This window comes from Hemibagrus wyckioides, linkage group LG13 (assembly GCF_019097595.1).
Source record: "Hemibagrus wyckioides isolate EC202008001 linkage group LG13, SWU_Hwy_1.0, whole genome shotgun sequence".
In the NCBI taxonomy this organism is placed as follows: Eukaryota; Metazoa; Chordata; class Actinopteri; order Siluriformes; family Bagridae; genus Hemibagrus; species Hemibagrus wyckioides.
In genome coordinates, this window is record NC_080722.1 from 26,837,397 (window position 1) to 26,853,629 (window position 16,233).

Here is a 16,233-nt window from a genome sequence, read left to right on the forward strand (position 1 = left end):
TATTGGGGAAGTGGTAGTTCAGTGGCTAAGGTGTTAGGCTAATTGATCAGAAGGTTGTGAGCTTGAATCCGAGCCCCATCAAACTGCCCCTGTTGGGCCCCTGAGCAAGATCGAGGACCCCAAATTACTCAACTGTATAAATGAGATAAATGTAAGTATCTCCGGATAAGTGCGTCTGCCAAATGCTGTAAATGTAACTACATTTCAAATAACTTAAGTTATTTTGACATTTCCCATCTGGACAGGACTAGAGCAGAAATGCTGCATTGTTACCTGAACACCAGCGCCCACTTCTTCAGCAGTGTCTCGTTGTACTGATCTCTAATCTCAAACAACAGGTCGAAGAGTCTGTTCACCGAGAAGCCGTAACTCTGCACGATGAACACAACGATGGAAAAAAAAACAGCCAGCTTGTGAAAACCACAGAAGGGAACATGTGTACAGATTCAATATCACAGAGTGACCAGTGCAAACTGTAAGGAAACCTTGCAGCGTGAGAACATAAGGTGTGAAATACCAGCAATGTGTCTGCAAATATAACAATCAGGTTCTTCAGCTCCAGGACCAGGTCAGGATCACTGCAGTAAGACTGAGGCAAAAAACACAAATTAATGTATGAAACAAAATATAACATTAAAGATTCTGCTTCAACTTCCCCTAGTGTTACTCAAATGAGTTGTGTTCAGCTCATCCACAGGGACCCCGTACAATAAGAATCAATTCTATTCTATTTGTACAGTACTGTAAGAACTATTTAATTTATTAATACATTTCATTTTTAAATCCTTAAAATCCTTAAGGATTCTTAATAAACAGAGGTGACAGTCTGAGAAAAAACTCCTGATATGAGACGATATCAGGATGAAACCCTGAGGAGAACCAGACTCAAAATGGAATTCACACTCACACTGGACTTTACAAAGCATAAAAACCTTTGACAGCTTTTCTGTAAGGAGATATTTATTTTACATTTGTTGGACAGTAAAGGGTCTCCAGTGTTGGCACAGAGTACACAGTAGCACAACTTCTGCCTTGAGTTCTGCCTCCATTAACTTCTACCTGGAGTTCTAGGCTTAACTACAAGTTAACTGTACATTTTCTATTGTACTGTTTCAAAAAAAAAACATGCCTCAAAAAATACATCTGACATCATGGGCATTTCAAATAAGTTCATTAATGCATTTAACAGGCTGGAACATTAGCATTAACTATGCTCATCATCGTGTGTGATTGAATAATAGGCCTGCTGCCTACGAGTCCAAAAAGCTTTCAAAAAGACAGTCCAGAGAGCATTTGTGCTTTTGCCACAGACAAATGGGAGTATTTGCAAAAATGTGATACGATGCATATATACACTGGTGAAGTTTATATCCATTCTAACTTTCCCTCCAGAATGAAGTCGTTCTGCTCTGCCTTCAGCACTGTGTGTCTCAGTGAGCTCCCTAACTCAGTAGTCATGTTACTGATCAGGGAATTATCAATCGTAAAATCCTTCCAGTGCACTGGAACATTCACTCCCTAAAATCCCTAAAATATATGTGTATATGGTTCTTGTAGGTCCCCAATGATTACTTACATTAGATCTTTAACTTTATTTGATGTTCTATAGACAGTCTGTTTGAAGGTAACAACTTTCATGTGTTTATTGATTAAAAATAACACTAACTAGACTATGATCTTGCTTGACGCACCATAACAAGTAATTTTAATAATGTACTTTAAAGAACAGAAAATCATCCCAACTCATCACTGCCCAACCTTTAGTGTCAGAGTCTTCACCGGTGCCTGACCTATGGTGCTGAGTGAGATGCATCTTCTGTCAAATCGGCACCTGATATGTAAACGTGCATTATGACGCACTATTGCACCAAGTTAGATTCAATATCCCACTCCAAATGGCTAACTGGTACTCTAGTGTATTAATGAGTCATTAAAAGCCATTAGCATCAGAATAAGAGCAAGGCTGTCTCCCTCCCCTGTCAGTGCGCAGAGTTTGACCCAACCGGGGGATGTGACCAAGAGCCGGGTTTGTGAATGGAAGCTCTTTTCTCTGACTCATCTCTCACACACACACACACACACACACACACACACACACACACACACACACACCGTGTGTTATAAGGCTTCAGCACAGTCAGGTCTCAGCAACACCTTCTCAGGGAGGTGTGTTTGGTTACATGCGCAGAAACGTAACAAAACTTTACTCTGGAATTTTTGGGGTAATAATAAAACTTTTCATTCTTGCATCTAGTATCGTGGATCAACATCAGCAGGCCTCTTCTGACCTCCACTTAAAAGTGTAGTCTCTTCAAGCAGGGACAGTGTCTTTTTTTCAACAGCTTTTTAAAAAAAAATAATATCAGCTTCAACCTTATTGATGCAGTTAGTTTCTCCGCTTGGTGTTATTAATAAAAAGTCTCCCCAATGACAAAAATCATATCAGAAAGGTATAAATGACCAGTATGAGAATAATGTATATGATCTCATTATTATATACAATTTATTTACAAAAAACTCCAATCCTATCAGCTGTAGTCCATTATAATGGCCAATGGCAAAAAATGCATCCATCATTCTGTGATTGCTGAAATTGTGGAGTTTAACAGTGCTTCATGCGGAGAGCTTTAATACCTGAATGTCTTGATACCGCTGAATACAGACAAATAAAAAGACTTTCAGTAAGAAAGTATTGTTCAAACACAAACTTATTCAGATTTCTGTTCATTATTCCTAATGTTGTTTTTGTTATTTCCCCTCTGTAAAACTTGGTTTGGGTCATGTGATACTGTCCCCTAGTGGACATGCACACATTACATGTACATTTAGGATGAAGTATTATGCATCTTTGTAAGTGACGTGCATGGTCACGTGGATATGTGATATAAAATAGAAATCGGCCCGAGCAGCCCACATGGAGATTTCATTATATTTTAATGTTTTATGTAAGATTGGACACATAAATGTCTAATAAGGTTTTGAATGTACTTTGTGAACAACTGATCCTCAAGAGCTTATAGTCCTCTTCAGACTGGCATGCGTGCAGGCTGCGTTTTTGATTTATGATCCTTCACACTGGCATGGTCCCCTTGTTAAACATTGACATAAGGAGCAGTGGCCTGCCTCTAGCTGCCTCAGTGAGGAGCAGGGAGCGAGTGCGTAAATCACGTCGCTAAATGAGTGTCGCCCGAGCCGTGACACACAGCGTCAGTCCACACCTCAGGCAGCACACCTCGTGTCGTGCCATTTACATAGCAGCCCTGGGACGCCAACACAAAAATACACACACCCCTGTCAAATCCTGACACTTACTTTCTCTGGGATGTAATCACATACACACCAAGACTTTATTATACAGACCAATGTGACCAGTTCTCTATGCTCAATCTAGAAATACATTTTTCTCTGTAGAGCAGCGTCAGAGTTAAGGAGGCTATCGTTCCCCATCATGCTTTTTTCTTTTTCTTTTTGTGAAGTTTATTTTCAAAACAAGGCATTCAGAATGATAATTGGAACCATTTCCTGGTGAGCCTTTTCAGTGGCCATCTATTCAATCTGATCTAATGGAGAGGTCAGTTGGTCCTAATGAGGACAGATTGCAACAATAACAGCAGATTAAATGTGAATATTCTAAACCACAAGGGCTGACGGTGTGTTTGGAGGGCCCAGTCAGTTGTAAATCAGCAAGGGATTATGCAAACGCCCCATAGCTGGGGCTCACAGCCTGAGTCCTGCAGCCGGAACAAAGAGGTCAAGCCGGCCCACTCCTGCTGCTAGATAACTTTCAATCACAAAACAAGAGAGAGGGACTTGGACCAGGCTGTGGAGGTAACAACTGGATGAGTGAGGGGGTCAAAAATAAATCCTCTTCTCTTCATGCATGAGGTAAAGTAAATCAAGGTGTATAGTGTGTGTGTGTGTGTGTGTGTGTGTGTGTGTGTGTGTGTGTGTGTGAGTGAGTGAGTGAGTGAGTGAGAAAAAGTGCATTCGCTACTTACAGAGTGTGTGCGGAGAACAGCGATGATTTTGGACAGAGCCATGTTCCACAGCTCATCTGTGAACGCTCGGGTGACTAAACCCTGCGTGGCATGTAATATGTGGTCCTCCACAACAAAAAACCTGCAGACAGATAAACGGTTTAAAGACACCTTCTGGAAAGTGTAATAAACATAATAATAATAATAATAAAATCCTGTATGCTAAATTAAAAGCAGAAACCTACCCAACAATCTGGTTAAAGTACTTTCTGTAGCCCTCCACTGTTTCATGCTGGGAACAAAACAAGAGACACGTTTACAGAAGCGAGGGCAGTGTTTCAATTTCTGTTTCTAGTTGAGGGATCTCAAAAGCACTCACCATGTTAGACTGAGGTTGCAGCACCAGCCTTGCTTGTTTTTTCCTCTGCTTTCGGTAATAATTTTCAAATGTCTCTCTGTCACCCTAGAATAGAGCCACAACGCATAACATCAGCGTAGGTACATTTATTAGTACACTATTTCTAGTACACTTGCCTAGAAAGGGGTTATGAAAGTAGAATACAAACCAAAAGCTTTAAAATACATTAGTATATCCATGTGGTTTAATGAGCATATGCAGATTAGAGGTGTAACTGGAACAAACCAAAAAATTGTACACTGATGTACAATCTGACACTGCTGTCAGGTACTGAGTATAAATGAAACGCACATCTCTACAGTGTGAGAAATGCCAGAAAACATTTCAGAACCCTAACAAAAGGTATCAGGTATTTTAGTAGTGATGCAAGCATCCTGTGATGACAGATTTATCCTATGTCTAGTGAGCAGCTCGAAGGGTGCAAAAGCAGGAAAGTGTTCAACAAATCCTCTAATCGTAAACCCTGAAAGTGGGAGTTTCCACGTTTTGGATGCCAGAGGAATTACAGGTGTGTCAGGCCTGTGAATCGCATCGAAGGATGTTAAGTGTGTGAAACATGGTCAGGTCTGACATGTTTTGACATGAGTGTGCATTTACATCTTTGTAGGAAAGAGAGAGCAGGCAGGGGTTACAGCTAGGGCGAAGAAGGACAAGCACTACAGAGTCAAAGTAGAGCGAGATACATCAAGAGTCTGGCTGGGATCCTTTTCTAACCTGGAATAATAAATCATGCCGTTGGAAGCAGACCCATTTCTCAGTTACTTACCGAGCATGCACATAACACTGATCTAAACGTTTTTGAACTGAGCTGAAGGGTTGAATGATAAATTTTTCTGCATCATGACATTTTGCAACAGTGCAGAATCATAGGAATAGTTACTCTCTTTTTCCATCAGCTCTGCTGCTAAATGAAGACTCATATCATTGCTTACTATTCTGCTGAATTACAGCAGAAAGGATTAGGAAGTCTTATCTTGTCAAATCTTGGCCATTTTCTCTGCACTAAACTGAAAAGACATAACAAAAAAGGATGTGAAAGACAAGCCACATTTTTTTTTTACCAAGACCCAAAGCCAGACTAGCCATAAGTCCCTGACCTGACACAGCACAGAAACCCAGACCAAGACTAATAAAAAAAACAAAAAAAAAAACAAAAACCCTGACCAAGACTTACCGACAGTTAAATCACAGATGCAGATCAAAACTAAGTACTGAAATGCAGTACAAGACCATGCACCAAGACCAGGATCAAGGCCAAGCACTGAGACCCACCCCAAGACTTAATGCAGGAATGAAGGAGACTAAGACTAAGTACACTCTCAGCCTAAGTATTAGGACCTGGACTCTCTTCTACCCAACAGATTCTTACACACTCTTCAGGCTTCCACCATAAAAAAAATCATTCAGTTTTATACTGGGGAAATGGCTGATTTGATTTAAGCTAATTTGAAGTACACAAGCTAGTCTACCTCTCTAGATCTTTTTGGCTCTCATTCTGAAGTTTTAGCACATTCTTCAGGTCATTATAATGCTGTGGTTAAAGGCCTTCAGCTATCATTAACAGAGCCTTTTCGTGGCTAAAGTGTGTAGTTTTATCATAACCTGCACACCCAAATCTCAGGGCTTTCTCTCTTTTTGTTTTTTTTTCACAACAACAGAAGGTTATGGCTCGGTCGGTCCTATTAGCTGCTGGAGTCTTTCGCTGCATTTTTTCACTGCGTTTAAGGACACAGGATTAACACTGACCAAATGTGTGCTAGTGGAGTGCAACAAAGCACTAATAATCTGACTCTGAACTCCTGATAGTTTGCACTAGGTTCAAGAGAGCAACAATAGTGATGGCATGCCAGTCTAAACTATAAAAATCCCTGCGCCAATATGAGCCATTCATGTTTGTTGAGCTACTTCGCAGAGAGGCAATTCATTGATTTCACACTGTAAACTCAGAGAGTGGATGACTGAGCAGTGAGCCCTGCAGGAATGTTCCTCAATGAATAATAAAAAAAACCCAAACATCCTTTCATAACTTCAAAGCAGCCCACTGGTGGTGTAAAGAACCAAGGTGCTGTGTTGTGTGATGTGCTACATACCAAAACAGTGTAGATGTGAAGACAGCGGTACACGGGCGAGAAGTCCACCAGATCCTGCACCGTTAGCACCTGTTGAGGAAGACGAGACATGCAGAATTAGTATGAGTTTGACTTTGGTACAGAGCTAGAAATTCAACTCTGTATAAATTCAACACATAAAAGCACAGGCTGGTGTTGGATCACAGAATATCACATTCAAACAAGAAAATCATTACTGGAAAAACTTTCACCATGTCTCTGATTGTATGATTGAATATCTCCTAGATTGTACTGTCCTTGCTGTAAACTTTGACAGTGATTTCTGTACTTTTCTGGCTACAAAATGCATACTGATGCTGTGGTCAACTTCTCAGGTACTGACTAATGTCTGTAAAAATGCGGATGAACCTAATTTATTGAGCAGTTCCTAATATTTTAACTGTTCCAATTTTTGTAACGATTTTTAAATAAATAAATAAATCTCTTTATTTGCCTTCAACCTCCAAGCGTCTGACACATGACGTCTACATATATACATATGTATGTATATTTTTGTTTTTGACCTGTTCCTATCTCGCCTGTGTGTAGGGATAATTCGAATCCACCATACTTCATCATCAGCTTCCTCTTCATCGACTGTTTCCTCTGCAGCCAGGCCGTTGTGCTGGAGTGACGTTCTGCCATTGAGGCTGTAGAGGGGTTTGGCACAGCCGAGATTCGCCTGCTTCTGCACAGCACTGATGAACGTCCTGTGCTGCTGGGCCTGGATCAGAACATCAGTGCCGGGTTAGAAAAACTTGCTCCCTGAACAGCAAAAACTAAGAAATTCCAAGGATTCTCCTAACGGATTCATCTCAGTCACGATGTTTATATTTGTGTTTTTTTTTTCAAACAGTCAGCAAGAGCCTTATAAAAGCTGGCTCCAGGAGGGACAGTGTTATTTTCTATTTTGAGATGTACAACCTTCAAAATGCTGCACTTTTTTCAAAGGTCTTTTTAAAACTCTGTTTACTTTTAAATCAATGTGAAGATGAGTCTCCGAACTCCAAAGCAAACTCTTACCTGTCTCATTGCCGTTTCACCGATCTTATCCGAGTGCTTTCTGATACTCTCCAGGAAGTCTTTCAGATCTGACATAGAGATCTCCTTGATCTCCTCGCGGAGTTTAGGCAGTGTCTCAGCCATGATCTGACAGAAGCGATACTGGCTCACTCTGGGAATATAAATGTTCTCCAGCTGCTCCATGGTTTTCAGTGCAGCGTAGTATCTGGTATGGAGAATACAAAAAATTCAAATGACAGAACTACTCCAGAACACAATAAGTTGAAGTTTATGTAAAGCATACATAAATTATGGTTCCTAAAATAGTTTTCTTCACAGTATTCCTCAATGTCCATCTGGTGTTGTACCAGAAATACAATGAGAAAAGAACTTCAAATAATATTGCCTGTGTTTGAATTTTAAGCTCAATTGTGTTCAATTTCGGTATAGAATTGAAGTACAATATTCTTTTATTCACAAAATATCATGTAGAAGCCTGAGAAAATCACACACATGTTGTAATGGACCATGAACTGAACTGAGGTGAATTTTCTCGCACATGTTCAAATGTGAAAAGGGAAAAAAGTGCACTTAAATATTCCACTGAAAGACATGTTTACTGTCTACAAGCTATTTATTGATTTCATTTGCATTCAACTTCACACCTAATAAATAAAACATGTATAAATTAAAAACTGTCAGTCTCTATATGTCTTTATTCCAAATTGGTTGTTCTCAGGCATGTTATTAAACTGGCTCCGAACATGAGCTACCTAAACTGATGGATATAGAAATGCTTTCATCTGGAGATTATGAGTTTGAATCCCGATGATGCCACAGCTATCTGTAGCCAGGAGCCGAAGAGAGCAAGATGAGAAGATCACATAGCTGAGAGGGAGCACATGTTAGCCTTCACACTCCCTGACAGAAAGCTGAGGTGGGAACTGGCTGTGACTAAATTAGGGGCAAAATCTGTGGAGAATTTTGAAAGTAAATAAAAACATTCCAGAAAATACTTAATGGAAATATCATTCTATTATTATTTTTATTGTATTTCTGTTTGTCAGAATTCACATTTAGAATTCACAGTGACATCCAACAGTAACTGTGACCTGTAACTTTTCTCATGAAGGAAACATTTCTCATAAAGAGTACTATGCTCAGAATCATCCAAAAAAGTAAACACTAGAAAATGAAACTTGAAGAAAAACTAAACAAAGCCGAAGCAGCTTCCTAATGATGTTTACGACGTTTATCGCGATAACACTCTCATTCCACTCGGCTTTGTCATACATCCATTAACCAACCATGTTGCACTGAATGGAGCTCGGTGCCCTTCTCAGGAAGCGTTACTGAGAAAGCGTCCCTGCGTGAATAGAGCAGGTCATTAGCGAGCAGGAGCGACCCGCACGTTAACGGAAGTATGCGCTGCGCTAATTGCCTCCATTTGAAGGAGGCCTGCGATGGGCTAGTGCTGTGAAGAAGGGCAGATACAAGGTCAATTGTCCTTGCGTTTGAATAGGTTACTCATTTATGATGTGTTATGACCGGCTGGGACAACGCTGATGGACAAAGGAGGGTCATTATTTTGAGGTTCGCTGTGACCTCATGTTGACCCTGTGCCTCTTCTCTGAACGTGGCTTAACATCTTTCAGCTGTTTTTCCTCGACCTAAAGCAATGTGACCAATGTGGCACAATTCCAACAGAGCCGTATGTCAACGGAGCAGCAAGTACAGACCCTGTTAAAATAAAGCATGTGACAAAAACAAGGACTGTTACCTTTTAGATTCGAGCTGTTCCTTTAATTTGCTGTACATTTCCAAAACTGTATGAAGGAGACAGAAAAACAGGACAGAGCAAAAGAGCATTAACTCCAAACAACAACACAAGATATGTCAGAGTAATAATTAATACAAATAAATTGAAACAAAAAGCAAGAGTAAAGAAATCAGTGGCAAACAGAATTTCAAGAAATTGCAGGTATTTTTTAGGAAACTGCTTTGCACTGACTGTTGAAGTGAAACGTGTTTGGAAAAGTGTGTGGAAACATGTTGACCTCCCATTTTTTTAAATAAATAAAAGCTTTAATAAGGAATGTTAATCCAAGGTAGATGTACCTAATAAACTGGTTTCAGTAACTGGTCAGTAGGATCACTGTAAGATTTTCCTATTTGAGCTCTGTCACTACATACTTATTAAGTTTGTAATAAAATGTGATGTATTATAATGTAATAGAGATGTGTGTGTGTGTGTGTGTGCGCATGTTGAACATGGCAAAGTGTACCAGGGATACAGAGCTGCAGTTTCTCCACAGTGGTGGCCATGTTCCTCTGCTGAACCCTGCAGCAAATCACCTCTTCTGTCTGAGCCGTCACCTAACAGGAGGGAAGGTCAAAGAGTACAGAGCCGTCAATATTAATAAGACAGTTCACTCTCTCTGCACTATTGTCCCATCTTTTCTAACAGCAAAGGCGTTCACAAAAGCCGCAGCGTACCGTACCTCTCGTCCGGCGTCTTGGAGTCTTCGATTGGTGTCGGTCACTTGGCCCTTAGAACATAAGATCACTTTTGTTAGACAAATCAGCGCACAATGCCCCGTTGTAGCTGCTTACCCTCATGATCAGATCATGCTTGATGAGGAGTCAGGAACAAAGGGATGCAAATTCAAATTAAAATGTGCAGCGGGAACTTGAACTTTTGTTCGGCATCGAGCTATTAAGCGCGATAATCTCTTATGACAGCCCTTTCTAACAGATTCTGTGACAAACTTCTCGATTCCACTTGGGATTTTTCGAACTCTGTTTGCTCCTCCTCTTCTGTCAAACAATTCAAATCAACGACCCAATTGACCACTGGTCCCTTCTCGATAACCTCAATGAGCTCTATGCGCTATTCATTGTCTGGCAGGAGAAGCGGGTTGCATTTTCTGGTAATTAAACATTCCTCTTTTTTTTTTTTTTTTTTACTGGACGGATGGGTGATGGAGAGCGAATGTAGACACTCTGCAGCAGTACAGCGGTGCAGGTGCAAGGACCGAGGACTTTCCCACATAGGACGTCTCATTAGGTCATCGTAAAAAGAAAGGGCATTTCAGGATTTATTAAAAATCTCATTACTCCTCAGAAAAAGAAAGGACGGTGACCGCGCATCACCGGGGTTATCTTGTTATCTGAATATGCTTTATATAATTAAAAGCGTCAGTGATCCACTCCTGCACATCTTTCCCTCTGCAAAGTGTAAAGAGAGCTAAAGAGTGCTGGTCTTTGCCAAACAGTCTTCTGCACAGTATTGGTTGTGAAGTTTGTGAGTTCAAATCTCAGGGCAACCACCGGCCAGGCTGCTGCCCCCTGAGCAAGGCCCTTAACTCGAAACTGCTGTGTTGTATAAGTGAGATAGATGTAAGTTGCACCGGATAAGGCCGTCTGCTGTACAGGTAAATTATCGACTGGAGAATAAACCACCCAAGATAATGAATGCAAGACTTTTTGTGCCAAAATGACTATTTTGTAGTGTCCCTTAATTCTTTATAAAGCTTAACATGTTGCTATTGACCCCCCCCCACACACACACAAACACACACTCTCACACACACACACACACTCACTCTCACACACATTCTCTCTCTCTCTCTCTTACACACACACACTCACATACACACTCACACACACTCTCTCTTTCTCTCTCTCTTACACACACACACAAAGACCTGCATGTACAAAAGCACATACACACAAAACCTCCTTCCTCACTAATGCACCTACAGAACAACACAACACAGATAGGTAGCACATTTTGAGCAATGCACATTTATAATGCCTGAACATCCTGGCTAAATTTCTACCATTGTGGTACTTTCATCTTCATCCTCATCTCCATCCTCACTTTCAATCTCTCCCTGCTGGACTGTCACTGTGATCTCATCTTCCTCAACGCTGTATGACGATGATCTTCACTCTCATCATCTGGCAGTTCCACCTGTGTTTATACCTTGTTGAAGTGCTATAGAAAACATGTGAATTGTAATTCTTGCATTACAAAATCTTAATGGCAAATACAATAATCTTATCAATACGATAATCTTAAGTCTTTTCCTAACAAATAATATATACTTGTACCATCCTAGTATGCCTGATATGTGCCTATGTGCTTCTATTACAGTACACTGTGGCCTCAGGGCAACACTCTTATGATTTCCTATGAAACATCTGATGTCGGATTTTTTTTTTTAGATGATTATCTGGACAAAAAAGAGTGACTTTATTTTTGTCCAATACATCTAATACATCAATACTTACTTTATAGTAGTTATAGAGAGTCAGTGAGAGCGTGTGTTCATGAGTCCCTGAGTTCAACTGCCTGCTGTTCCTCCAAGTCTACACTACTGCCCGAGCTACTCTTATAGAAAATACCAATGTAAGAAATACCAAGAAATATCATACATTTATCATCAAATAATAAACAAAAAATATATAATGTATATCTAATTATAAAAATATAAACAGATTTGTTTTCACATTGCCCATACCTTTAAAAAAAAGTCACCCATAAAAATAACTGGAAATATAAATCACTTCAAGACTTGTTTTTTAGTGAAGTAAACAGATCATCCTGTTTCACGGCCGGTTCAGTGAACTCTGTTTAATGTTAAAGCCAGGAAATGAACAGAGCTTGAATCCCAACTTAATCCTGCCCTGAAGCCTCTGACATTCCTGAAGCTGAGAAGGGTTACGATCGTACGGACTGACCAAGACTTGATTAACTTTCAGAACACTGGCAAACAAAACCCTGGGCAATATAATGATCAGAATAAATTAAATTATCCATATATTTTTTGGCTAAAAAATAATTTTGTAGAGTCCCTTAATGCTGTATTAGTATCAAAATCTTAATATGTTACCATTGCTACACACACACACACTATTAAATACAGACTGACCAAGATTCTTTTTTTAATTTGTTAAAATGCTTTAATAAAAACTTAATATTTATTAATTGTTATTTTTAGAATCTAGGTGTGTGTAAATTTATGACCCGCAAGATTTCAGTTGCTTCAGGATTAGATGGAATTTTTTCGTCTTCGGGTCACTGCGTAGAACATGAGTACAGCGGTCACAGCAAGAACAGTATTAGAAAGTATTCTGTGATAGCTGTACTCGCGTTCTATGCAGTGAATCAAAGAAGGCTTTTTTCTGAACACACGTCATGAAGACTTCACACAACGCATCTCTCGGCCCAATTCCGTGTAAAATCTGCGGTGATTCTGAAAAACTGCAAGATCCTCGGAATATCACGAATCTATTTTGAGTTCATTTCACGTTGATACGGATGTCCAGGACACGAGATGCTATTTTTCAGCATGTTTGATGGTAAATCTTCTCCTTACCATCAGTTTCTCTGCATCCGCCCGGACTTTGAGGAGCTCCGTGATGGCATCGACGAAACCTTGATGGTGGAAGTTGCACATCTTCTCGATCTCTCGGTCATGGTTTCGTATTCTGGCATCCAGTTTTTCCATAAACCGCTTGTGTGCGTTCGGCTGGTCATCATACACGGATCTGAAACGACAAGTTGAGTGAAGGATGGTTTAATGGACTTAAAGGAAATAAGACCAATCTGCATTCTGCAAAATGGACAAGAACAAATAAACAGATTAAAATATAGATTAATAAATTGGGTGCCAACTTGTAACAGCAAATCTGCCCAAGAATATACAAGATAAGAGTAAGCAATATCCAAAATCAATGGTATTCTTTGTTCGCTAAAGCTTTTATAAGAACCCTGTCAAGGTGGAAACAGATTAAACAGTGAGTTTGTGAAAAGCCTCAGCATGCTTAGCAGTGCTTCCACGGTATTACAGGCATGTGGGACACCAAGCAGAGCTCCAACAACCAAAGTGAGAAAGGGATTCAAAACCCTTTCTTTAGGATTGTGAGTGATATTTCTTTCGTAGGTGTGAGCTGCTAAATATTGGATATTTGGATTAATGAACAAAATGAGGAAATAATCACTAGATGAACTCCCCAACACATATCCAGTGCCAGCTCTGTGTTCTGCACGCTCAACTGAGTTTGGTCATTTCCACACACACTTGGCACAGGTCTGTTTACCTTTTTCCGTCACTGTAAATCTGACCATTCAGTGAAAGAGGCTCATGAGTATGAGAAGGATTTGATGAACGGACTGACGTGAAGTGCACCACACCCCTGCTCTGAACACTGGTTGATTGATTCCAGAAAATCAGCATTAGTGTTATCTGCTGTCCTGGCTGGAGTGAAGACGAGCTGGAAAGGGAAATTAAACAGGTGTTTCGCGCTGCGTCCAAGGACTGCTGGAACCTTTGTGTAGAGTGCTCTTCACCTCTCTGGCTATGGCTCAGATGCTCCAGAGTCATGCACAGGGTCACACGCTCTGCAGTGTTGGAGACCACACACGTGTATGTGTGTGTATGTGTGTGTGTGTGTGTACGTGTGTGTATGTGTGTGTGTGTGTGTGTGTATGTGTGTGTGTATGTGTGTAGGTTACATTTGAACTAATGCACAAATCTTGATCACAAATCCACAAGCCTTAGTCTTTCAGTAATCTGCATTTAAGCTTTAAAAAAATTAAAAACAGATTTGTATCAATCCTTTATGATCATTATTCTTTTTCAGAATCACAGACTGAACAACAGCATGCCAGTGATTTTATCTCATTTCAGAAATGTCATCTCACAGCTCCAAGCTTTTCCTGGAGCTCTGAAAATGCTAAAGATTCAATATGGTTCAGATTACTGCGTTTATTCTCAATAAGTGTATGGGAAAGTGTATGTGTTCCATTGTAAGGGAAATGTTTTAGACAGAACAGGCACTAAAAGTGCTTGAAGCCTATTTTCCATGAAGCGCACTCACACTCAGCACTGCTCAGACAAAACAGGGTGGATTAGTGCCCCAGGAGCGCCACCTTGTGGACTCTCCATAAGTTACTGTACCTTCATGTTTGGATTGTATCTTGTTCGATGTGTAGATTAAAAGGCTTGTCCAACAAATAAATGTGAAAGGAGATGAAGGTAAAGCTGGGAAGATGGTGTACGCACTGTATGATCAGTGAACTGATGCATGAGATATATAGTTATACCTACATGACTTATCAGTTAGCTCTTGTCGATGGGTAAAGACTGTTACCATTGGTCACTTTATTAGTCTGATGGTGCTGTGTGACTAAATATCCTGATGTCTTAATTCTGGCTGGAACTCTCATCACTCTCATCACTAGCCTTGTTGGCTAGACAGGACAGAAGGAAAGAGCCAAACTCAAATTTAAATATAATTCAAAGAAGCAGTCTTTACAAGCGCAGAAGGAAAAAGCATTGCAGAACGCAAAACGTGCCGAATCTGCTGAAACAGAACCACGTCGGGTTTCACTCCTGACATCCGAGAACACAAACCTGAAGCTGCAGTTGGCAAAAAGTCTCTGGAACTGGACAGCTGAAGATCTTCCAGTCTTTACAGAAAATCAGTGGTCATCTGTCTGCTTTGCTTTCTGAAGTATGAAAGACCTATGTTTTACGACAATAGAATATAAGTTCAGAAATGACACAAGTTAACAGTTTTGCCTGAACCACTGCTTAGACCTCTCTTAATCTGATATAAATGAAAAAAGGAAAATTATCTGTTAGAACATGTGCTATATGCCTGCCCAAGTGCCCTACTAAATAAGGCATTAGCCTTCTTAGCCAGGGATTGTGGGTTTGAGTCCCATCTATGGTGCACGGTATTTGTCACTTACGGTTACTTAGTATTTAAGGCTCTAGGTTACTGACCAGAAGGTTGGTGGTTCAAGCTCCAACACTGCCAAGCTGCCAGGGTTGGGCCCTTAACCTTCTCTGCTCCAGGGTCACTGTATCATGGCTGACCCTGTGCTCTGACCCAAACTTCCAAAGCTGGAATAAATGAAAATAAGAATTTCTACTGCAATGCATCTGTGACAACTTCTTCTTCAAAATAACAGCACTTCAGTGTTTCTCAGACTGCTCCACTAACACCACTGGGTGTTGGCTGTGATTGTGGTTTGGTGTAATTTGTCTGTCAAAATCCCATGCAAATACCGCAGAGCTTCACCCACAGCACCAGATAGGGACATTTTCAGTTTTGGTCAAAAATACACAGTGGGGTCAGACGCAGTGTGAGCCAGTGCATGAAATATACAGACAAATATCTAGAAATATATAGCAAGAGAAGATTTGGTGATGAAAGCTGAATTATATTCAGAAACACTAGATTTATTTACACTACAGCATTCTGAAGTTCTCCATTCTGATTGGTCAAAAGGTGTGCCATTACATTAGTATTGACTACTATATGGTGAAATTTGGTGTCACACACAACACAAGAGCAGCACAAGAATGAACTCATTTTACCAGACGACAAAAATGGAGTTTGTGCCTGTTTTTGCTGAGTCCGTGTTCTTCATTGATTTTCTTTGTCATGCCATTCAGTAATGGTTCATGGCCCCATATGAAATTAGACACACAGAACTTTAGGAATTTGTAGTTTTTCTGTTTTTACCTAGCCTACTAGGGGCAATATTCTTTAAAGAAAAGTTATTTTTAGAAAAAAATGTACTTTTTTCCATACAAATGTTTATATCTTCAAAGTATACATGTTAAGTTTCACAACAACAACCAAACATCTGGTGCAACAGTTAACCTTTTGTTTTAAACATCTGTATATTATGGGTTCAAATCCCACC

General features: G+C 40.1%; 1 protein-coding gene across 9 annotated transcripts in view; it reads right to left on the reverse strand.

The window, feature by feature from the left end:
* The window catches only part of exoc6 (exocyst complex component 6), a 46,803-nt gene that overhangs the window by 20,000 nt on the left and 10,570 nt on the right, over positions 1–16,233 (reverse strand). For 8 of the 9 annotated variants that reach the window (XM_058405676.1, XM_058405674.1, XM_058405672.1 and 5 more), the window contains exons 2-13: positions 12,890–13,061; positions 10,007–10,054; positions 9,791–9,881; positions 9,286–9,331; positions 7,527–7,731; positions 7,075–7,227; positions 6,486–6,554; positions 4,357–4,440; positions 4,223–4,269; positions 3,999–4,119; positions 518–589; positions 274–371 (exon numbers count right to left, since the gene is read on the reverse strand). In XM_058405676.1, coding sequence (XP_058261659.1) covers positions 274–371; positions 518–589; positions 3,999–4,119; positions 4,223–4,269; positions 4,357–4,440; positions 6,486–6,554; positions 7,075–7,227; positions 7,527–7,731; positions 9,286–9,331; positions 9,791–9,881; positions 10,007–10,054; positions 12,890–13,061 — 1,206 coding nt within the window. Of the gene's footprint in view, positions 1–273; positions 372–517; positions 590–3,998; positions 4,120–4,222; positions 4,270–4,356; positions 4,441–6,485; positions 6,555–7,074; positions 7,228–7,526; positions 7,732–9,285; positions 9,332–9,790; positions 9,882–10,006; positions 10,055–12,889; positions 13,062–14,929; positions 14,949–16,233 lie in introns of those variants that run through there. The other variant, XM_058405680.1, reaches the window with a different exon arrangement.